The 25,958-nt window shown below is 36.5% G+C and overlaps 1 protein-coding gene across 1 annotated transcript in view; it reads right to left on the bottom strand.

Moving 5' to 3' along the window:
* LOC127857484 (potassium channel subfamily T member 1-like) overlaps positions 1 to 25,958 on the bottom strand; it is a 158,984-nt gene that overhangs the window by 57,732 nt on the left and 75,294 nt on the right. The window contains exons 3-5 of the mRNA XM_052393879.1: positions 10,197 to 10,276; positions 5,855 to 5,951; positions 1,891 to 1,959 (exon numbers count right to left, since the gene is read on the bottom strand). Coding sequence (XP_052249839.1) covers positions 1,891 to 1,959; positions 5,855 to 5,951; positions 10,197 to 10,276 — 246 coding nt within the window. The remainder of the gene's footprint in view (positions 1 to 1,890; positions 1,960 to 5,854; positions 5,952 to 10,196; positions 10,277 to 25,958) is intronic.

The following is a 25,958-nucleotide window of genomic DNA, read 5'->3' as shown; positions in this document are numbered from 1 at the left end:
TCTGCTGTAAAAGATTTTGAATGAATTAAAGGGAGGCAAATCTGTAATAAAAAGAACATGCATAAACCGTAGTTGTTTCCCTTGTTTGAACCATGCTAAATCCTTACAAGTTTGGAAAGAATTGGATGAAAAATTTGGACTTTATTGCATAAACACCATTTTCTCGATTCAAGGGGAGGTAATTCTGTACTTCATGGACCAATAATGCTCATTTTTTGTAGGGTTCGTGTCCTCATTGATATAAAGACACTGTGCAAATTTGGAAAGGATCGGACAAAAAATGTGGAAGATTTTTGAAAGTTTTCACAAAATAGGCAAAAACGAATAAACATGCAAAGTTCAACGAGCTCCTGCGGCCATGTTTTTTGACGAATCAAATTTCTTTGAACAACTTTTTCAGGGGAGCCCTCAAAGGTCATCCCTGTGAAATTTTTTGAAAATCTGATTAGCGGTTTCTGACAAGAAGATTTTTTAAGGTTTTTACCATATATGGTCATGGCGGCCATCTTGGTTATGCGATCAAATTTTTTTAAACAATTCTTTTGTCCCATGACCTAGGGATGCTCCACATGAAATTTAGTTGAAATTGGCTCAATGGTTTAGTAGAAGAAGATGTTTACAAATTGTTTACGGACGGCCGGACGCCGGACGCTGAGTGATCACAATAGCTCACCTCGAGCTATCGCTCAGGTGAGCTAAAAAGGTCACTTCAGTCTCTCTATGAGTTACCAGTGCATGTGAATTGAGTATGAGCACAGGCTAATCTATACGACACTTCCTCCTTTTCTTGTTCTTTTGGTATACATAAAGCCCCATGTAAGCAAAAATCAAGTTTAGGCAGAAAGTCTCGTGTTTGATAAACCTTTGCAGACCTCATCGGCTAATCTGAAACAACACTTTACTCACATGCATTAAGCCACACTTTACTCACATGCAGTAAGCCCACTTGACTCACATGCAGTAAGCCACACTTTACTCACATGCAGTAAGCCCACTTTACTCACATGCATTAAGCCACACTTTACTCACATGCATTAAGCCACACTTTACTCACATGCAGTAAGCCCACTTTACTCACATGCATTAAGCCACACTTTACTCACATGCAGTAAGCCCACTTGACTCACATGCAGTAAGCCCACTTTACTCACATGCATTAAGCCACACTTTACTCACATGCAGTAAGCCCACTTGACTCATAGCAGTAAGCCACACTTTACTCACATTCAGTAAGCCCACTTTACTCACATGCAGTAAGCCACACTTTACTCACATGCATTAAGCCACACTTTACTCACATGCAGTAAGCCCACTTTACTCACATGCATTAAGCCACACTTTACTCACATGCATTAAGCCACACTTTACTCACATGCAGTAAGCCCACTTGACTCACATGCATTAAGCCACACTTTACTCACATGCAGTAAGCCACACTTTACTGACATGCATTAAGCCACACTTTACTCACATGCAGTAAGCCACACTTTACTCACATGCAGTAAGCCACACTTTACTCACATGCAGTAAGCCACACTTTACTGACATGCATTAAGCCACACTTTACTCACATGCATTAAGCCACACTTTACTCACATGCATTAAGCCTTGTTTTCCCAGAGTAAGGCCCAGTATAAATGAGCCGTGCTCTGTGAAAAGAGGATAAAATTAATGTGCGTAAAGTGTTGTCCTATTAATCATGGACGACACTTTCCACCTAAACTGGATTTAAGCAAAGAAGAGACTTTCTGTAAATGAAAAATATCATAAACGAGGAAAGTGTCGTTCCTGATTAGCCTGTGCGGATTGCACAGGCTTATCTGGGATGACACTTTAGTCATATGCATTATGCCCAGTTTTCCCAGAACACGACTCGGTATATAAATGTACCAGTTCACGTCTCCCTTCTCGCTGATCTCTGTTTCGTTGCCATTCATGCAGGGCTGAGGATGACCGTCACTGAAACAAAAAATAAAACATCAGATTAAGTAGCCACTGGGTGACAGAGGTTTTGGTTGATGGTTTTGATATTATGTTAGAGATACATCATTTGAAAAAAAATTGAATGGACCAAGTTTTAGCAAAGAAGGTTAATGTAAAGATTATATAAAAATAAAAATAATCATTAGTTACTTTTTTTAACTCTTTCCCACTCAGAGGCAAAGTGAAAATGGCTTTGTGCAAACAGCATAAAATCAGAACAGCCTGCGAGTAACTCGCAGTCTTTTCATGTTTTATGCTGTTTGCTGCTCATGATACCTTAGAGTTGGAAATGAAGCCTTTAAAACTTAAATCTAGTAAGAAAGGTCTTTAATTAAATTGAACTTTCTAAAGGACTTCACAATTAATGTGTGAAAATACGTATCTGAGTGGTAAAGGGTTAAACATCACAAAAATCAAAACAGCCGGATTGACTATTTGTATGCCTTCGATAATATAATGTATGTTATCAACAAATAAAATGACCACAAAGACATATTTGAAGTTGAATTACTTTAAAAGTTATAATGCCTCCAACAGTATAATGTATGTTATCTAAAAATATAATGACCACAAAGACTTGTTTGAAGTTGAATTACTTTAAAAGTTATAATTGTCATATTTATTAGGGTAAAATACACTAGTTTGTAGCACTTACATGGCCTTGACATCCAAAGCATCATGTTACCGTTTTATAGCGGGGAGGGCTATTAGCATTGGATGGATTACATTACAAATTTGTTAATTTACTGTATAAATTAGACAGTAAATTGTAGTAATTTTTATTGCAAACCAAGTGTAAGAGGATATAATTGTACTTTAATATTACATATACCGTCTTTATCCTAATAAATGCTCCCGCCCTAATAAACGCGCCACTATCGTAAAATAAAATGAAGGAGTGATCAAAATAATAGTGCCCCCTTTTCTCGGCTGCTAAGGGGTAAAGTAATTGCATTTTATTGACAGAACATTCTTTTTTATCAACAAGGTACAGTACAGCTCACGCAAAACCAACAAATTCCGCAATCCGCGGAGTTTGACGACATCAAGTGTTCGCCGAGTTGACTCGGCATCGACCATCTGGTTGCCGCATCTGTTCGCTGAGACACGCCTTGGCATGATTACAAGTTCGGACATAAACTATCAAAGCCAATCCCCTCCCCAAAAAATTAAATTAATTTGTCTGTAAGACAATATGGGATTGTTAGCGTTGTTGTTTTCAAATTTCAACATGTATTTCACACTGTGACAGTTTTTTCTGTCTTTTTAAATGCCGCGTATAAAACAAAACCGTGTTCGCACTTAGCTGTAGGATACTGCACCTTGATGAGTGATAATTGCGTGTTTGATAAGGCAAATAACAGTTTGAAGCCAATGAGAACTCGTAACTGATTGTAATAATCGTATTTTCCCGAGTCTCTCGATTCCTTGATACATACGTTGTAACTGTCTCAATCGCATACATGCAACTTCTCCCGTCTTTATCTATTACTCGATAATCTCGCATATGCCCGATTTCCATTCTTAAAAGCAAATTCTGGTTAATATTGATGATAAAAGTGCTCAATTTCTGCATATGCTTCTATTTAAAGATTTGATTAAATAAGCGCCCAATCAGGACAGTTGTATTACAACATGCGTAAATCACCTGACATGGTTTGCACTCGTGGTGAACAGCTATTTTCGGCTTCAAATTCTAGCCACATATACATAGTGCACGTGAATTAAGTGAATTTCTTTGTTCTGAAAAAAGCGCGCGAAAATTGGCGTGGGTGTATTTATTTGTGAATAAACATTTCATAGTGGGTAAAACATTGAGATCATTAATTTTAATTTCAAATAAAAGTCTATGTTTAAAGCAAGTCTCGTTTCCGAGATTAAACTGTGTAAATTTCTTCAATATGGTTACTGACCTACATTGTTTTTACAGATGACATCCGATGGTAACTGTATGAAGTATGCAGAAAAGCTGACGAAATGTTAAAACAATCGCGTATAAATAAGAATAACAGGGTATTATCTGTATCTGTTTCTTATATTCGTTAATTTGAAATTCTTTTATTCGTTAATTTGAAAATTATTTAACATTTGTTATAGTATACAATCAATATTTGTACATATTTCTGTTCTGCCAAATCGCCGCGTGTCAAGATGCAGCGTGATTCGGCGGATCGATGTCAAGGCAGAAACAGAATGATAATGGGGTGCAGTATTCTGGTAAAACTAATTGTGATATGTTTACGATTGCTCAATGAACTTGGAACTTTTCGCAAATACTGGTAAAGATATTTTACATGTCAATTCATATTATACCTAAAGGGGAGGGTGAAATAAACGTGCCCCCTTTGTGATTTGCATCGCGCCCGGGCACGTTTATTAGGATAAAGACGGTATATATAGATCAACTGTGCCTTGTTCATTATATGCACTTATGTAAAATAAGTTTTACATAATTATGATATGCTAATTTATTCAATAATTAGATGACAATGGTCCTATATTTTGCCTTTTTTACACACTTATAATAGTCTATATGATCTGAAAACTGTTCTCATATGAATCATGCTTATTTATTATAACAATATTAAGGTTCTTTAGTAACATTGATCTCCAAAATAACCATTTTTGTCATCTAGCTATAGATATCAACAAAATATTAAATATATCAAGTTTCAGGCTACCTTTGGACTTTAAATGTACGATAACAATATTTGGTTGGCCAATTTACTGATTTTCAACCTCATTGAAATTTTGTGTAAATATCACTTAGTAAAGTTTCATAAGTTTAGTGAGACGCCTTTTTTAAATAAATGAGTCTTGGTTTTTTGCATGTGCATAAAAATCAAACAAAACCAATCATAAAGTGTCATCCCAGATTAGCCTGTGCAGTCTGCACAAGCTAATCAGGGAAAACACGTTACACCTTAACTAGCTTTTTATTTCAAAGAGATTTCCACTAAATGAAACATTCTATAAAAGCATAAAGTTTTGTCCCTGATTAGCCTGTGCAGACTTCACATAATAATGGTTTGACACTTTATGAACATGCAAGTTTACCCTGAACAAGGCTTTCCCTTATCCCATGTTTTACCAAATGCTTGACCATTGCTTCCTAGGAATAACTCACCATTCATATAAGGTGATGTGGTAATTTTAATTGAATACCAAGTATAAAAGGAAATAAATGAGCTGCCCTTTCAGAAAACTGGGCTGTAAAGTGTTGTCCCAGATTAGCCTGTGCAACTGCACAGGCTAATCAGGGATGACAATTTTTGCATACACTGGATTTTCACCAAGAAGAGACTTTGCTTTAAGCGAAAAAAATGCCATACAAGTGGAGTGTTGTCCCTCATTAGCACTGAACAGCAGACTGCACAGGCTAATCTGGGATGACACTTTACGCTCATGCATCAAGCCCTGTTTTCCAAGAGCAATGTTCAATTGTCCCAGCTCAACCCTGGCTTTGTTTAATGCCTTATCTGGAGTTTTGTCCAGTGCTTGTCAGTGTCTTCACAAGGGACCACTTACCAATCATATCTGCGCTTTGGGAAAACAGGTCTAAATACACATGTGTAAAGTACTGTCCAATATAAGACTATGCAGTTCACACAGGCTTATCTGGAATGACATTTTCTACATACACTGGATGTTCTTTTGGAAGAGACTTCCTTCAAACAAAGCTTTTGTAAAATGGGAAAGTCTTGTACCAGAGTACAGAGTAGCCTGTGCAGACTGTGCAGGCTAATCAGGGACAACATTTTGCTCAGATGCATTTAACCACATTCTCCCAATTTTCTAAATTTAAGTATTTATACTAGTACCCTTTAGAAAGAGTTTACTCAAATCATCATCAAAGAATCAGAAAGCTTACCATTCATATTTAGTGACATCGTCCAGGATGACTCTCACCACATACAGGACACATACGAGACTCTTAGCTACGAGGACAAACACTGCCGATGCCAGACCTGCAAATAAATAAACCAAATAAATGGTTACTATAATATTCTTTTACTGAGATTTTTACTTGACAAAAAAGTCAATACTGAATGTTATTAATTAACGCCCCAATCCTAACACACATCCCCCACTGTTTTCTATTATTGTTATATCCTAAGATTTTACTTGAATAAAGTCAATACTGTACATTCCTTAAATAATGCATCAATCATAACAGACACCCATCTCACGTTTCTTTTTAATATAAAAAAGAGCCTTCATAGTTATTTGAAGACTAATACAGAAAGAACTATTTTGTTGCATGACTGTCAAATTATTCTGTTCAACAGTTTTATTTATACAAATATAATTAAACATCACCAAATAAGTGACCTCATTCTCAACCCTTCCTTGGAAAACCTAAGGCAATTCAGGGTATTCATCCGAGAAGATGAAGTATTAAAAACCAACTGGAAATGTGTCACAGACACTGATGTCCCCACACCACATAGTTAACCCGTTACCATTTAGATACCTATTTAACCCTTTACCACTTAGATAAAAAAAATTACCCATTTGTAGTCCCTTAGAAAGTATAATTTAATTTAAGGCCTTTCTTACTAGATTCAAATTTTAAAGGCTTCATTTCCAATCCTTAGATACTGATGAGCAGCAAACAGCATAAAACCTGAACAGTGTTACTCCCTGACTGCACAGGCTAATCTGGGATTACACGTAACGCACATGTATTAAAACCCCTTTTCACAGAGCACGGCTCATTTATTTAAGGTGTGATCACTTGAAGCAGAATAAATCTATTGTGTTCATCCTAAAATTCCAATGTTAACAGTGACATACAGTATGTAGCCGAGAACAGACATCAAGATTTGTTACATAACAATAAATTAACAATGTTAACAATTTACATAACCTAACATTTATCTTAGCTAAAAACAAGTACAAGCCCTTACAAACCTGTTTTAACTGGATAGTAAAAACAGATGAGTTTAAAGATTGTATAATACTAGTGCACAGAATTTTCTTAAGATGTTTTGTCAGAAGATTGGAGGGCTAACCACCTCTCATTTCCATTGACATCTGGCCCCATGTTCACAAAACGATTTTGCAATTGAAAATTGATTTTAACTGACATTGATTTTCATTTTTGCCTATCAACTACAATGGAAATCCATCTTCAATGACAAAGAAAAATCGATTTTCGATTGCAAAAAATGTTTTGTGAACACGGGGCCAGGTCATCCATGCCCAGGCGCTGAGCATGGCCGTACCAATCCATATTGAGCCTCCATTGACATCAGGTCATCCATGCCCAGGCACTGAGCACAGCTGGGTTAATTCATATTGAGCCTCCATTGACATCAGGTCATCCATGCCCAGGCGCTGAGCATGGCCAGTCCAATCCATATTGAGCCTCCATTGACATCAGGTCATCCATGCCCAGGCACTGAGCATGGCTGGGCCAATCCATATTGAGCCTCCATTGACATCATGTCATCCATGCCCAGGCACTGAGCATGGCTGGGCCAATCCATATTGAGCCTCCATTGACATCAGGTCATCCATGCCCAGGCACTGAGCATGGCTGGGCAAATCCATATTGAGCCTCCTTTGATATCAGGTCATCCAAGCCCAGGCACTAAGCATGGCTGGGCCAATCCATATTGAGCCTGCATTAATATCAGGTCATCCATGCCTTGGCACTGAGCATAGCTGGGCCAATCCATATTGAGCCTCCATTGTTATCAGGTCATCCATGCCCAGGCACTGAGCATAGCTGGGCCAATCCATATTGAGCCTCCATTGATATCAGGTCATCCATGCCCAGGCACTGAGCATAGCTGGGCCAATCCATATTGAGCCTTCATTGATATCAGGTCATCCATGCCCAGGCATTGAGCGTGGCTGGGCCAATCCATATTGAGCCTTCATTGATATCAGGTCATCCATGCCCAGGCACTGAGCATGGCTGGACCAATCCATAATGCACCTCCATTGATATCAGGTCATCCATACCCAGGCACTGAGCATGGCTGGACCAATCCATAATGCGCCTCCATTGATATCAGGTAATCCATGCCCAGGCACTGAGCATGGCTGAACCAATCCATAATGCGCCTCCATTGATATCAGGTCATCCATTCCTAGGCACTGAGCATGGCTGGACCAATCCATAATGCGCCTCCATTGATATCAGGTCATCCATGCCCAGGCACTGAGCATGGCTGGACCAATACATATGATAATGTGCCTCCATTGATATCAGGTCATCCATGCCTAGGCACTGAGCATGGCTGGGCAAATCCATATTGAGCCTCCATTGACATTAGGTCATCCATGCCCAGGGGCTGATCAGCAGTCTATTATTAACAGCATGGCCAGCCCTTTACCCGTGGAGCATTATGTCATGAATGTTTTGTACAGGATTACCAAACATTATGTTTTAGACTTATAATCCTAACACCGGTGTACCTAAATAGAGCAATCATTTTGATATCCTTTGTTATTGCAAGAGCGCAAACCCTTCATTGTGACAAAGAAAATAAAAGTTACTTAAATGTTTTTTATTTACATAAATTCAACGGCTAATTCGATTTTTATTCAAAGCTTTAAAAACAAAAATTTTGTATTTAAAAAAAGGTACAGATTGCCAAAAGTGTTGTTCATAATTTCTTAATAATATCGGTTGTTTCTTTTTGCCTTGTTGACTTGTAAGCCTAAGCAATTTTAAAAGGCTATTTCAGCCTATTTTACACACTATTTATGAGCCACTTGTTGATTATTTTTAAAAACAATTTTCATGGCAAATGGCATACCTGAATAATGCTTAGGCAACTTACAAACATGTTTTGATTAAATTAATTTAAGATGGAGAGAAAGTTATAATTCAATATGAACAAAAGGTTCATAAGCTGCTCTACTGAGACATGTAGAAATGAATCTGTTATGTGTAGATTTTGAGATGTTTGTGTAATAACTTCGGTTTTTATCTAGTTTTTTATTTAACAAACTTAGTAGAGGACAACCATTCCCTGTTGCATACCAAACATCACAAGGGCCTTTACCTTGCATTTTAAGAGAACATGATTTTGAAGTTGTTTATTATACAAGTCTCTATAAATTATGTGATCCCCAGGGCACATGGTGTACAAACTAAGATGTAACACACCAAATATTAAACCCCTGATCATTACGGTTTCAAATTAGTTTTTATGTTTATCGATATTTACTTTACAGAGTTGTTTAAATCATTTGAACCCCGGGGATGACAAGTTTTTATCAAGGGGCATGATTTGAACAAATTCAGCAGAGGACATCTGTATGAGTCACCACATGCTAACGCTCACACTAATAAGGCAAACAAGTAACCCATAGAGCATGGTCAATTTTGACCCCATGTGCATGATTTGAACAAACTTTGCAGAGGACACCATATATCAAACCCCTGACCCTTGCAATTTTATAGAAGAAATGTAAGGTTATTTACAAGAGAAGTCATGTGACCCTAAGGGCTCATGGAATTTTGCCCCACACCAAATCCCTGACCCTTGGCGTTTCATTGAAGTTTTTTATTTTTATTTTTTTTTTAATATATTTTTTGCTCCCGTGACCTACATATGTAATGGATTTGAACAATATTAACCCATTCATGCCTAGCGTCCTGAAAAAAGGACATTGCAAACAGCGTAGACCCAGATGAGACGCTGCATAATGCGGCGTCTCATCTGGGTCTGCGCTGTTTGCTTAAAGAAATTTCTGTAAGAAATATTCTAAATATAGAAATAAATATACCAGACACCCCTACTTTTGGAAATAAATTGATCCAATTTAGAAGGATGGGAGAGTCCACTGGGCATAAATGGGTTAACAACTCTGAAAAAGGATCAGACAGGGATCATACAGGATCACACAGGGATCATTCCAGTAAAGTGTCATTACAATCTGCCCAGCATTTCAGGAGTAGTATCAAATGCTGTACTTCTCTTATTGCATAGTAAGCTCCAAGAGGAGCTCCCAGCTTCCCATTTAACTAGCTGATATGTCGGAGTATCGGAACTCCACAACAAAGAAATCTGACATATGACATGAACACTGGTGATTAATTTTAGTTGCTGTCACCAACATCATCCCAGTAACACCACAATCATCATCAGCAGCAGCAGGGTCACTATCACATTCATCATCCCCACTACAGCCATCCTCATAATCATCACTAGTTCACCACAGCAATCATACTCTTATCTAACTCAACTCACGTGCCGTGGAGTTCCTGATGAGGATCCGTCGTAGCTTCCCACGTATTGTGTCATGTTCAAAATACTTCACCGGCGCAGAACTGTAAAACAAAACAACAAAAGATTATTAAATATAAACAAGAAGGCCCAGCCGTAGGGCCATGTTTTTTAAAACTACCACAACCATTATCAAAATAGGCAGAGATATCAATAAAACAAGTTACCCACAAGATGGGGCAAATTTACACACTAGGATGTTACATGCCATATACCAAACTTTGGGTCTTGTGATTTCAGATTAAGTTACCCCTAGAACAGGGTGATCATCAATTCCAGGGACATGATTTAAACAAACTTGGAAGATTAGACAACCAGAAAATGTTACCAGTAAAATACCAAACCTCTGGGCCTAGCCATTTGAGAGAAGATTTTTGAAAGTGTTCACTACATAATTATACAGGGGGAAAAATTTATCTCTAGTGTGTAGCCTATTTGATCCCTGGGGCGCATAATTTGAACAAACATGCAAGCAGACCATAACCATGTCAAACCAAGAAAACTGCATCTCTCTAAAAATGTTCTACTCAAACCCAGAACCACAAGATCGCCAGGTAGACACCATATCCACTTCATCAGTGTGATCTCAACTTGTATTGAACGATTCTACTAACCACCTACAAGGACTCACATGAATCCATCATCGTTGAGTGAGATGTCACATTCGCTACAACACGAATCCCGGTCCCACATGTCCATAGACAGGACGCTGGACTGTGAGCCATAAGCCCTGCCTCTCATTGTTATTTGCTGTATACAACAGTTCTTATTTCAAAATTCTGGTTTATTGTCTATTGGTTTAACACTTTACCCCTTAGATACGTATTTTTATGCATTTGTTGTGCTTCAGAAAGTTAAATTTAATTTAAGACCTTAAAGACCTTTCTTACTAAATTCAAGTTTTAAAAGCTTCATCTCCAACCCTTAGATACCGATGAGCAGCAAACAGCATAAAACCTGAACAGACTGCGAGTTACTCTTAGGCTGTTCTGGTTTAATGCTGTTTGCACATAGCCATTTTCACTATGCTTCTGAGCGGGAAAGGTAATTATTATTATTTATGCTGGGAATGGACTGATGGAGCTCACACAAATTATTTGATTCTTCAACCCTTTGCATGCTGGGAAATTTGTCGTCTGCTAAAATGTTGTCTGCTGAATTTATCAAATTAGCATTTTCTTCGATTTTTTTTCAAAGAATACTATCAGAATAACAAACAGTTTGGATCCTGATGAGACGCCACGTTCTGTGGCGTCTCATCTGGATCCAAACTTTTTGCAAAGTCCTTTAAAATTCGGTTCCAGCGCTGAAAGGGTTAACATTCCTCGCTTAATTTGTTTCCTATATTTGCATTAGGTTGTGTTGAGCAGGTTTTTAATTATGCCATAAAAGAACATTTGTTGCGTAACATTATGTAATTTATTCATTTGATTCAAGAATGGAAACAATTGTATTTATTTCAACAATAATTTCATATATTCATGTATAAATTTCAGTGCTTTTTGCACGATTGCAAGGCATATACATTATCAAACAATGGTTATGCTTATAACAAGGATTGTATACAATCTACTTCTGCTTTTAATGGATACATTACCATGTAAGAAACATTATACAAAATATCAAAGTCTCTTTCACTTTCAACCCGGTGTCATTAATGTTTTTGTTATCCTATTTGTGAACATTTATGAATAAATTCTACCTTTGAATATTAAATTAGATTAAGAACTTAAACGCACTTAAAATAAAGATCAATTTAATTACAACACTCTTATGAAGAAAATGATTAATGATTTAAGATTAATATGATAAACATACATTAAAATCCCTATTTGTCAAAGTCTGCCAAAGTTTAAAATGCAGAAGCCATAAGTTAAAGTTGCAAGACAAAAATGATTATATCTTATAATGTCTAAATACAAATAATACAAACATAAACCTCCATCTAAAGGTGAGCAAAATTCAAAATAGTCCATTAATCAGGGTTGTCATTATTAACCGATTGCCGATAAAATTCATCGGTTAAAATCACCAGAAAATCGGTTGTTTTTCCCGAATCTTTAAAATTGCGATCGGAAGTTTTGATCTCGCAAACCGAAAATAATTGACGAAGAATAACCGTAGAGCGTTTTGACCTGTGTCCGTTATGACTAGCTACCGCGACCTTGTTTTGTAAAACGGCTTTTGATTGGTTTATCGCGTCGGCATACGGCCAATCATGTGGCGCGGTAGATATTAGTCAACATTTCTCTCGAGAATGGCTGAACCGAAAAAGAAAAAAATTAAGAGCCTTGAAGACTTCGGTTTTTTTAATAAACCGAAACCTGGTGAGATCGAGTTGGATTTGCACAACAGTTTATGTATTGTTCCCCGTTTGTTCAGATGCATGCGTATACATACCGCACGATAATTTAGCCGCAGACCCTAAACTGCAAAAGCGTCGCGCATCGTAGAATAATTATGAACTGTGCATTCTCAATCGATATATGATGTTTCAGTGATAAACGAAATAAAAAATATCATGCGGTGTTTATACTTTTTTGAGAGTTTGTTTTGTTGAACAAAGTGTTTGTTTCAAGTTGTGTTTTTGCATCGATTTTTGCAAGGCAATCTTGGGAGGATGTTTTTCATTGCTTCGTTCTGATGTTACAATGTTCAAGGTAAGACAAACGATTTGTGTTCTATTTCTATTTGATACTTTTGCAATTAAACAATACTATTGATTCAATTGGCAGGGTTTTCCCTTGCACACAAATTAAGTTAATTGTCATGTTATGAGCTAGATGCATATTGTTTCCATTGTTCTGATGGAAAACCAACACACTTTGTAATTTAAAATTACTAATTTTGAAACCTAATTGTAACAAATGCAAATTTTAAGGGGACATTATGACTCCCTATTTTTCTCGTCCTAGGGAAAATCCTGAATTGAAGACAAAAGAGAAAGTAGCTTTCAAATGCACATATTTACCTCATCTGGCTTCAAGTGAAACTTTGTTTACACAATAATTATTTTGAGATATGGTTTTATTTCTTTTTCTTGGGTGTTGATTGACCGAGCGCTTAGAAGCTATATTGAATAATAATAGTATTATAATGAATCTAGCAGCACTCAGGAATATTTTTATGTCCCCCAGTCTTTACTAGGGAACATATTGTTTTTACCCTATCTGCTTGTTGGTTTGTTTGCGTCAAACTTTAACATTTGCCATAACTTTTGCAATATTGAGATAGCAACTTGATATTTGGCATGAATGTGTATCTCTTGGAGCTGCACATTTTAAGCGGTGAAAGGTCAAGGTCATCCTTCAAGGTCAAAAGTCAAATATATGAGGGACATACTGTTTCACAAACACATCTTGTTTGCTTTGGGTTTTGCATTTTTTTACTCATTTTTATAATAGAAATTTAACAATGTACTACGATTTGCAAAGACATCAGTATTTTGAGAAATAGGAAATTGCAAATCATCGGGTCTATTTTGTGTAAGACACAAAGTTTTGGACGTATTTGTGTTTCAGGGTCTGATGATCAAAATAGGAATGCTGTTCCATCAGGTGGCTCCAGGGGTGATGTAGTATCTATTGCCGATCCACAAAGTAACGTGACTCAACCTGACGTAACTAAGACACACCCAACAAGTAGCGTAACTACTACCGACTCGACGAGTGGCTTGATGACGAACAACCCACTAGTTACTGATTCACCATCTACATCAGCTTGTAAAACAACAAATAGCAAACCCTTTTCTAATGAGGAATGTCTTCAATTAGTTAAAGCATTATTTGATGGGTCTGAAAATAGGGTACATAACAGGTATCTTTGTCTGGAGAAATTTTGTACAGATATTTCAGACACTGAGAAGAAAAGACTTCTCCCTAAAAAATTTAATCATGGCAAACTATCAGATTATTGGTGGCTGTGTTTTTTAGAGGGTGAGGGCATGTTTTGTGTTGTGTGTAAAAAGCACAGTATGAAACATCGTCTTAATAAAAGGGATATATTTGTTAATAAACCAGGAACACGGTTTTTGGAGGATGCTTTGAAAGGCCATTCTTCGTCTGATACCCATAAGGCGGCTATTGAAACTGAAATGGTGCATAAACAGTCATTTTTTCACAAAGAAGTTTGTCAAAAGAAGAATGTTGAAACATCATTATATGAAAAGGTATTCTCAACTGCCTACTTTCTTATGAAAAACTTTATGCCAGTTAGAAAACTTCTACCAGTGTTGAGTATGATAGAAAATGTGTATGATTACCAAAATCTGAAGTACTTTGATCATAAATCAGTGGGTTCGCAGAGAGAGTTTTTCTTAACATTAGGTGCAACTGTGAAAGAGTCTGTGATGGAAAAGGTCAAGAAAAGTGCTGCGTTCGGTATATTGTCAGATGAAGCCTGTGATATCAGTGTAACCGAACAGCTAATAACATTTGTTCAATATTTTGATCATGATACAGGTAATGTCCATGTGTCGTATTTGTCCTGTCAAGATGTACTAGAAAAATCAAGCTCAGCAAATGCTCAGGCCATATCAGACCTTCTTGTAGATACTGTAGAAACTAGTGGACTTGACATTAAAAAGATGACAGGGTTTTCATCAGATGGTGCGTCCGTAATGGTGGGTAAAAGAGGAGGGGTAGCTGCACTACTGCGCTTGAAGAATCCGACTCTAATTAATATACATTGTATATGCCACAAACTTGCTCTATCCTGCACTGACAGCAATGAAGGTATTACATACATCAAGGAAGTAGAACTTATCCTTAGACAGCTGTGGTCTTATTTTGAAAATTCTCCCAAACGTATGGCAGCATATTTAAAATTGCAAATGCAGTTCAAACACATGAACTTGAGTAAAGGAGCTTCAAAAACTGTAGCATCACGCTTAAAAAAGGCATGTAGAACCAGGTGGCTGAGCCTTGACTCATCTGTCAAAGCTGTGCACAATGATTATGAAGCTCTCGTGACAACACTAGCACAGTCTCAAACTGAAGATGCCATGGCCCTGGGGTTACTGAAAAAGATAAAAACTATGAAATTCCTTGGCACAATCTACATTCTCAAAGATGTATTGCCAGTTTTGTCAAACCTTTCTAGAGTGTTCCAAAGAGATACATTCTGTTTTTCATCCATAATTCCTGAGATTAATCGGGCTAAAGACAAGCTTAATGGTATTCTTGAGGAGGAGACCCCTCTTGTTTCTCTTCAAAGTGACATAGATTCGTATACAAACATCAGTGCTGAATTATCAATGTCCCCAAAAGTGATGGATGATTTACAGTCATTGTTCAAGAAATACATCACTGCCTTGAAAGACAACATAGATCACAGATTTGGTGATTCTTCAGTAATATTGACAGCTTTCTGCATTTTTGATCCAGTAACAGTTCCAGGAGACTCAGCCCTGTTCAAAGAGCATGGGAATAGAGAAATCCAACAGATAGCCACACACTTTTTTGCAGATAATGAGGAGGACAGAAATCAACTTAAAAATGAATGGAGTGGCATAAAATATCATCTGAGGGACACTTTGAAACCAAATATTCCACAGTCTGTTCTTGACAACACACACAAGATCACCACTACAGAATGGTGTCTCTGTCAACTTTTGTCTGTGACAGTGTACAAACAATTCTTTCCAAAACTGTGCTTTGTAGCAGAAGTGGCAGCTTCACTTCCAGTTAGTAATGCCTGGCCAGAAAGGGGAGCTAGTGCTCTCAAGAACATAAAAACACGACACAGAAACAGAATTCAAAATGACTTGCTTGATGCTCTGATGCAGGTTACTGTAAATGGCCCAAAGTGTGAGGATGCAGGAGAACTAGTTAAGTCAGCAGTGTCTCAGTGGCTTAGTATGAAGGACAGGAAAAAGTTAGCAGTAAGAGCTGAGAAGTCTACATCAACAGCAGCAACTGCAGCAGCTGCTGCTACCACTTCCACAGAGTCAGGGATGCAGACAGATGACACTCACTTGGTTATTGGTCAGGATGAACTACGAATGGAAATTGAAGCTGCGATGAAAACACTTCTTTTAGAGGAAGAGGTTGGGGAGTCTGACCAAGAAGATGACCAAGAAGATGACAGCTTTTAACATGTACAGTGTCAGTATACTAAAAATGTAAAAATCTTTAAATTTTCTTTTCTTTTTAGACCTCATTTTAACTTTTTATGCTCTGAGAATAGGAGTATTTTGTACCTCAAAATGTCTGAAAATCGGTTTCGGTCGGGGGGCTTCGCCCCCCTGATCCCCCTACCAGGGCGTTGCCCTGGACCCACAAGGGTGCCTAGGCGGCCCCCTTGACCCCCGGCCTAATCGGTTGCTTTTCAAAAATAATCCCTTGTTTTTAAACATAATGACAACCCTGTTAATAATTCCATAAACATACAAAAAGTTTGGTGTATCTTTGTTAAGTTTCATTTTGTGTTTTAGAGAAGATTTGTTTTTCAAAACTCAATAAAATACATCCATTTGTTGTTAAAAAAAATTCCTTCACTGTCTGATCACTATAGAACCAACTAATCCACATGTGGCAAATGCACTTATAGTAAGCTGCAATGGTATTTGATGATAACATATGCAGGCACATACAATAAGACAAGAAGATCCTTGTACATGTATGCCTTTCTGATTGAATTGTTTGCTTCATCAATGTCAACAAAAGGTCAGTAGAAGAACACGCTTCAGTGACAAGTTTAATTATTGTAATGTGTAGGATTCACAAATTCTTATGTGAATTGGGATAATGAGTCCAACATGTGAACAGGCTGCCAGAACAGGGACTGAACAAAGTGGCTGCTGTAGTCAGGAAGCCTCGTTTTAGATGATTGGTTAGATGATAGACCGATTCTCTCTCACAGAAGCAAACACCAACAAACAAATTTGTTGAAATGGTGTATCGTACCTGAGATACAGCCCTGAAAAGTTCAATCAAACAAAAACAACAGAAGGCAATAACTCTTATTTAAGAAAGTGAAGGGTTATGGTTCTTAAGCATGGCACTTCTCCTCATTAATATCAATACACCCATGAAGTTTCATGTTGAAATCTTGCATGGTATCCGATATAGAGCCCTGAAAAGTTTCATCATACAAAAACAAGAGTGCCAAACTGTCACAAGATTCGCCTGTTTTATGGTTTTGGACAACTTGAAAAACTTTATCAAGACCCATATTTGAACTTGACCTACATAATCATCTAGACACAACTTCTGACCAAATTTGGTTAAGATCCGATGAAAACTACTTCAATAAGAGAGCGGACACTATGCTTAATGCTTGAAATGCACTAAGTGACCCCATGACCTAGTTTTTGACCCGGCATGACGCATATTTGAACTTGACCAAGATAATTGTCAAGATACAACTTCTGACCAAGTTTGGTGAAAATTGGATGAAAACTACTTCAATGAGAGAGCGGACACCATGCTAAATCCTTTGAAATGCACTTAGTGACCCCATAACCTTGTTTTTGACCTGGCATGACCCATATTCAAACTTGACCTAGATATTGTCCAGATACAACTTCTGACCAAGTTTGGTGAAGATCGGATAAAAATTACTTCAATGAGAGAGCAGACACCATGCTTAATCTTTGAAATGCACTAGGTGACCCAGTGACCTAGTTTTAAACCCCGCATGACCCATATTCAAACTTGACTTAGATATTGTCTAGATACAAATTCTGACCAAGTTTGGTGAAGATAAGATGAAAACTACTTCAATTAGAAAGTGGACACCATGCTAAATCATTGAAATGCATTAAGTGACCCTGTGACCTAGTTTTTGACCTTGCATGATCCATATTCGATCTTGACCTAGATATTGTCAAGATACAAATTCTGACCAAGTTTCATGAAGATCGGATAAAAACTACTTCAATTAGAGAGCGGATACCATGCTTAATCCATGAAATGCACTAAGTGATCCTGTGACCTAGTCTTTGACCTGGCATGATCTATATTCGAAATTGACCTAGATATTGTCTAGATACAACTTCTGACCAAGTTTGGTGAAGATCAGATGAAAACTATTTGAATTAGAGAGCGGACACTGCTGTGGACGCCGCGTCCCTCCGGCCAAGGATGAAACTATAATACGTCTAATGCGTATAAAGAGGGCAATAACTCTTATTGAAGAAAGCAAAGGGTTATTATTCTTGTGCATGGCACTTCTCCTCATTGGTATTTATACACCTATTAAGTTTCAAGTTGAATCTAATATAGTTTTTGAGATATGGCGCTAACAAGTTTTGTGACGAACAGTCAGACAATGTCAATTCTATATCCCTCCGCCTTTGGCAGGAGATAAAAAATAAAAAAACCTATTTTTTGTACATAACCCTCATTTTTTCCAAACAATTACAAGCTAGTGAAACTATTCTTAAGTAAGAAAATGTTTTATGCATATTTGTTTCAAACATTCTCAATCAAATCAGTGTCAACATATCCAGTTAAAAAAACTTTCAACCACATACAACCATGTGCAATTATTCCTAATGTTTTTTTAAGATTTCCACTTAATTATCCCAGTAAAACTCGAGCTTTGTCACAGACGTGATGATTACCCTCACATGCCGAATTGACACAGGCTATTTTGCATGTTGTCTTCACAAAAAACAGTTGACACCATGCTCAATGTTTAAATCGCACCAAGTGACCCCGTGACCTAGTTTTTGACTCGGCATGGCCTATGTTCGAACTTGACCTACGCATCATCTAGATACAACTTCTGACCAGGTATGGTGAACATCAGATGAAAACTACTTGAATTAGAGAATGGACACCATGCTGAATGTGTAAAACGTACTTAGTGACCCCTTGACCTAGTTTTTTTATCTGGCATGTCCCATGTTCCAACTTAGCCTTAAGATCATCTAGATAAAACTTCTGACCAAGTTTTGTGTAGATTGGATGAAAACTACTTGAATTAGAGAACAGACACCATGCTGAATGTGTAAAACGCACTTAGTGACCCTGTGACCTAGTTTTTGGCCCGGCATGGCCCATGTTCAAATTTTGCGCAGAGATCTTCCAGATAAAACTTCTGACCATGTTTGGTGAAGATTTTGGATGAAACTACTTGAATTAGAGAGCGGACAACATGCTGAATGTTTAAAACGCACTAAGTGACCCCATGAGCTAGTTTTTTACCCGGAATGACCCATATTCAAACTCGACCTAGACATCATCTAGATACAACTTCTGACCAAGTTTGGTGAAGCTCGGATGAAAACTACTTGAATTAGAGAGCGGACAGCTGATGGTTTATATTTAGAATGCACTAAGTGACCCCATGACCTAGTTTTTGACCTTCCATGACTCATGTTCAAACTTGGCCTAGACATCATCTAGATACAACTTCTAACCAAGTTTGGTGAAGCTGGGATGAAAACTGCTTGAATTAGAGAACGGACACCATGCTCAATGTTTAAAATGCAATAAGTGACCCAGTGACCTAGTTTTTGGCCCTACATGACCCATATTCGAACTTGACCAAGACATCATCTAGAAACAACATCTGACCAAGTTTGGTTAAATTTGGATGAAAACAATTTGAATTAGAGAGCAGACACTTCATACGGACCGCCAGACAGACTGACAGACACACCGACTGACAGACAAGTTCACTCCTATATACCTCCCTAAACTTTGTTTGTGGGGGTATTAAAACACTTCTCAACACTCTTAACTCTTTCCCACTCAAAAGTAAAGTAAAAATGGCTATGTGTCAACACTCTTAACCCTTTCCCACTCAAAAGTAAAGAAAAAATGGCTATGTGTCATTACACTCTCAACCCTTTCCCACTTAAAAGTAAAGAAAAAATGCCTATGTGTCATACTCTCAACTCTTTTCCACTCAAAAGTAAAAATGGCTATGCATCAACACTCTTAACCCTTTCCCACTCAAAAGTAAAGAAAAAATGGCTATGCGTCAACACTCTTAACCCTTTCCTACTCAAAAGCAAAGTAAAAATGTCTATGTGTCAACACTCTTAACCCTTTCCCACTCAAAGTAAAGTAAAAATGGCTATGTGTCAACACTCTTAACCCTTTCCCACTCAAAAGTAAAGTAAAAATGGCTATGTGTCAACACTCTTAACCCTTTCCCACTCAAAAGTAAAGTAAAAATGGCTATGTGTCAACACTCTTAACCCTTTCCCACTTAAAAGTAAAGTAAAATGGCTATGTGTCAACACTCTTAACCCTTTCCCACTCAAAAGTTAAGTAAAAATGGCTATGTGTCAACACTCTTAACCCTTTCCCCACTCAAAAGTAAAGTAAAAATGGCTATGTGTCAACACTCTTAACCCTTTCCAACTCAAAAGTAAAGTTAAAAAGGCTATGTGTCAAAATTCTTAACCCTTTCCAACTCAAAAGTAAAGTAAAAATGACTACCGTAATTACTCTATGTTTTCGGACACTAAGTTTTTGGACACCCCCTTTTTTAGCAAAAATAATTATTTTTCGTGACTCTTTATTTTCGGACACAGGAGTTTTCGTCCGTTATTTATGTCTCTAAGTTTTCGGACAGTATATTATACAGCGCTATTTTACCAATTTTCTAACCTGTTTTCGATATCTAATGACACTTGGATCATGGGGTTTTACAACCAGATTAACATCATAAAACATTGCGGGTGCATGCCTGAGGGCAATGGACCATTACATTTGCGTTATTGGGTAAATAACCTTGTAAACCGGTATTAAACAATGGTTTCGCCCAATAGCATAAGCGTTATGACAATTACCAGGGGCAGTGCCAATTAACAGTTCAATTATCTACCGCAATGGTACTACCCCTTCTCAGTAAAATTACTGTGACAAATACTAAATGTTTCAAATTGTGATGCACCCTATTACAAGTTTTACGAACAATGGAAGGTGTTACACAACAACTATCGGAAATGAACAAACAAAGAATTCATAGTTTGCTTTTTGTTATTGCGTTATTTACAGGTTCATACAAGCGTGTATAGGTACATCACATGCTCTATTTTGTAATCGTTGGTCAAAGTACAACCTTGAAGTAACTTTCTGTCAACTAAATTAAGCATTTACAATTATTTAAAATGCAGTGCAAACATGTATAACTGTAATTTATACTATACGGCATGGTATTTTACAAGCGCGTGCTATTACCGGTAGTGGTAGATACAATTGACGCTATTTTCGAACACTTCCATTTTCGACTCTAAGTTTTCGGACACCTGTATTTTGTTAATATTTTTCGTATCTAAGTTTTCGGACACAACAAAAAATAATTATTTTTAAGTGTCAGAAAACATAGAGTAATTACGGTATGTGCAAACAGCATAAGTGAGTGTGTGTTTCAAGTTTCATGCTGTCTGCTGCTCATTAGTATCTACGGGGGTTGGAAATGAAGCCTTTAAAACTTGAATCTAGTAAGAAAGGTCTTTAAATATATTTGACTTTCTATGGGACTACAAATGTGTCAGAATACATTTCTAAGTCGTAAAGGGTTAACTGTTTTCTCACAGTGGGCCACATTTATAATACCAAAGACACTGTGTATCCACATTCAGATTGCTTAACCTTAATTAAATGCACATTAGATGCTATGATGTCACATGCCATAAGTACTGTAGACAATTAAATTGCAAATATGTATATGGGCCATGCTCTGTGAAAAGAAGGTTTAATTTATGTGCATAGAGTTTCATGCCAGATTAGCCTGTGCAGTCCGCACAGGCTAATCAGGGATGACACTTTCTGCCTAAATTAGATTTTTCTGTAAACGAAAAAAAGTACCATAAAAGCAGAAAGTGTCGGCCCTGATTAGCCTGTGCAGACTGCACAGGCTAATCTGGGACAACACTTATGACAGTCACATTCATTAAACCCCCTTTTAACAGAGCACAGGCCCAAATAGATGCACATGCTATGATGCCACATCCAATTAGTACTTTAGACAATTTGCAAATATATATATTTATGTTTACCAGTGAGACATAAAATCTGGTCATTCTCTCTTTGTACACTTATTTAGAGTAATACCTAAATATTTGCTAAAACACATCAAATGATTTTCGTTGTTTAAGACACTGTGCAAATGAAAATAAAAATATTATGTTTTACACAGAGAACATACCAATCTTATCAAATTAGGATAAAAAAGAAAACTTAATGGCATGTGTATTTTATGAACATGAAATATGTGGGTAAAATATTTTAAACATTACAACAGAGAACAAAATTTCTTCTTTGTGAAGTATGAAATACCAAATCAATTATGCAGTTTTATAACTTTGTATCATGTTTATATCTGAGCAAGAAAGCATTATCAGCAATGCATAAAACTCCCGCAAACAAGCTGTATCAATACCAATGTATTGCATTTAAATACCAAGTTTAAATAGATTCAGTAAGTGATGATGATGATGTCATGATGATGATGATCATCATCCACTATGATGATGACAATGATTACAATGACAATTATGATTATGATTATTATGATGATAACATGAATTTTGCATGACTTATTTAAACAAATTGTTTACCATTTGTTGATAGGTTTTGAAGAACCATGCAGACTCTTAACATTTTACAGGTTAAATTTGTATGGCCTTTAGATGTAAGAGGATGAAGCAATAAAATAGACTTACAAAAATCCGTCATCATCAATTGAAATGTCACAGTCACTGGAATCCCAACTAGCCATCGTCGAAAAACTGGTACCAGATTTGGTAACCCGCATTTTCTTCACTAGCACCTTATGAATCAATATCCCACTTTATGAATTAATATTCCAATATATGAATTAATATTTCACTTAATGAATTCATATTTAACTGTGTTAATTAATTTCCAGTTTAAAAATTAGTATTCAACTTTGTAAATTAATTCCACCTTAAGTATTAATATTCAACTAATTTAATTAACTCCACATTTAAAATTAATATGCAACTTTGTTAATTCCACTTTAAGAATAAATATTCAACTTTGTTAATTCATATTTCACTTAAAGAATTTATATTCAACTTTGTTAATTAATATTCCACTTTTTAAGAATCAGAGCAGGTCAGATTTAATTGACAACAGATTGGTCTGCATAAAAAAGAGTTGTCCTTTTCATGTCACTGTGTTACACTGTACCTGAATATTTTGAATTTGTCACAACCATGCAACTACCTTATTCACTTCATTGAGTATGCACTCTACAATTTGTGTGATATTCCCAAAGATTCATTTCCTCAAGATTACAGTGTGGCTTGTATTTGTTGACACAAATTGTTTTATGTAATTTTAGGTATTATTCAGCCTAAAAATAACACATAATTGTACCCATGTACATGTGTACCAAATTAACTTAAAATCACTCCATATTACATAGTGAGCTGTGCTGCAAAATGTAAATCCTTATCTGCAACTTTATAGCTTAAACACAACATTTAGCTGATAAAGAATCTTAAATAAGTGCACACAAAAAGATTGTGTACATAAACAAACACAAAATCTACACTTTATCTCAAAATCCAGTTTTATCAAAATAATGATTTAACAACACAATTCCCAGTATGGAAAGAAGAAAAAACTTAAACAAGCCAATATCCCACAGTGCGTTGACATAATGTTATGTTAGTTAATGTCCTCGGGCGATGAATATGAGTGATGACACATTACCATCATTAAGTCAAACTAACATAAGTATTTTATGCAAATGAAACTATTATTTAATAATAGTGTTTCTTGAGTATTCATAATGAATACGCCACAAACTTTTTACTTTAGTTGTGAATCACAAATTGAAATTCATCTACTGTACATCATAGTGCTTGTTTATCACAAATAAAGTAAAATTTACCATTATACATATTTGTATATTAACATAAACATCCTTAATCAACTAAATACTTGAGATAAACCGCATACCCAGGATAGGAAGATATTAAAAGGTTTATGCAAATTTATGTTGAATTAGTGTGTGATCAGTTTTGACCACAGGGGTGGTCAGATTTGACCATAGAGGCATACAGATTGCACAAACTTTGTAGAGGACCACAATACTATAATGTCACAGATAAAATATTCAACATCTTGTGCATTAGCTGTTTAAGAAGAGATTTTCAAAGCCTTATTTAACCCCTGTGATATCATTATGCAGCACACTGTAACTATTCCCACAACATTCAAAGAGGACCACCCAATACTCATTTGTTAGTTTGTTTTGTAAAAATTTGCCAAGTATTAAAGGAGCTGACTCATTTGAAGAACAAGATTACATAAAATACGAAAATAGGGCTTAATGCATGTGCATTAACTATTATACTACACAATCCTGTGCAGTCCACACAGGCTAATCAGGGACAATACTAAGTTCCACCTAAATTGAACTTTAGCAAAGAAGAGGCTTCCTTTAACCCTTTGCATGCTGGGAAATTTGTCGTCTGCTAAAATGTCATCTGCTGTATTTCTAAAATTAGCATTTTCTTCGATTTTTTTCAAAGAATATTATCAGAATAGCAAACAGTTTGGATCCTGATGAGACGCCATGTTCTGTGGCGTCTCATCTGGATCCAAACTGTTTGCAAAGACCTTCAAAATTCGGTTCCCGCACTGAAAGGGTTAAACAAAAAATACCATAAATGCAGAAAGTGTCCTTCAGGCTAGCCTTTTCAGACTGCACAGGCTTATCTTGGACGACACTTTACGCACATGCAATAAACCCTGTTTTTCCAGAGCAAGGCTTTCATGTTTGATGATTTCAAAGAACTACTTGTCAGGCACTTGTCAGGCACTTGTCAATTACAGGCTTTACTTTCAATCACACATTTCGTTAATAAGTCTTCAATCACCCAAACCCTTGAATAACACTCCTTTTTACTGAATAATTCAGCTTATTAATAAAACCACATTTCAACACAAAAATCTTATTGTCTTTCAATATAACACACAATTCATAGTTTAAAATTCACTGCATATTTGTTGACCATGACCTTCAGATGTTATCAACTTTCTCATTTCAATTAATCCTGCATACATGTACATCCAATAACTTCAGTGCTAAATTCAAACTTAATATCCATGAATGATAGCACCCTTTAGCTGAAAAAATTTAACAATCAATTTCAATAAGTGGACTGCAAAATGCTGTACACTTTAACCCCCTTACATGTAGTCACTTAGCCTACTATATACATGTCAATGCAGGGTCGTTAATTCAAACCATATTGTGGCGGATCTTAGATTTGTCCCCTAAAGCTATAGAATGTAACATTACAGGCATATTATTAGCTGTACAGAGATAGCATACTTAGGTTAATCTTTTAAATGGCTGAAAAATGATAAAACTTTTGACAACTTTCAATATTTCATTTTCAGTGCTACATGTGTATCATGCAAGGTAGTTCAATAATTCATTCACCAGGGTCCTTGCTACACTTTGGGGGATTGGGGCCAGGGTCCTTTGAGGGGGAAATTTTACATCGTTTTGGGCGAAAAGGGGAATTTTAGAACATCTTTTCACCAACCATTCAACATTTAAAATTGCTATCTTTTAATGTAATTTACATAAATAAATATACATTTTAATCAAAGAATACTAGCACAATACCAGCTAGCAACATAGGTATAAAAGTTTAAAAAAACAAGAAACCGTCGGAGACAGGTGATGCTCCCCAAATGTTTTTTTTGTCACGATATTGCGCTTTATATTCAGATAAAAGGAAACGTCTTGAGGGGCATAACTTTGGACAAAATAATA

Source organism: Dreissena polymorpha, chromosome 14, assembly GCF_020536995.1.
Source record: "Dreissena polymorpha isolate Duluth1 chromosome 14, UMN_Dpol_1.0, whole genome shotgun sequence".
In the NCBI taxonomy this organism is placed as follows: domain Eukaryota; kingdom Metazoa; phylum Mollusca; class Bivalvia; order Myida; family Dreissenidae; genus Dreissena; species Dreissena polymorpha.
Note: the sequence above shows the minus strand (reverse complement) of the source record. Positions and strands in the feature narration are given on the sequence as shown.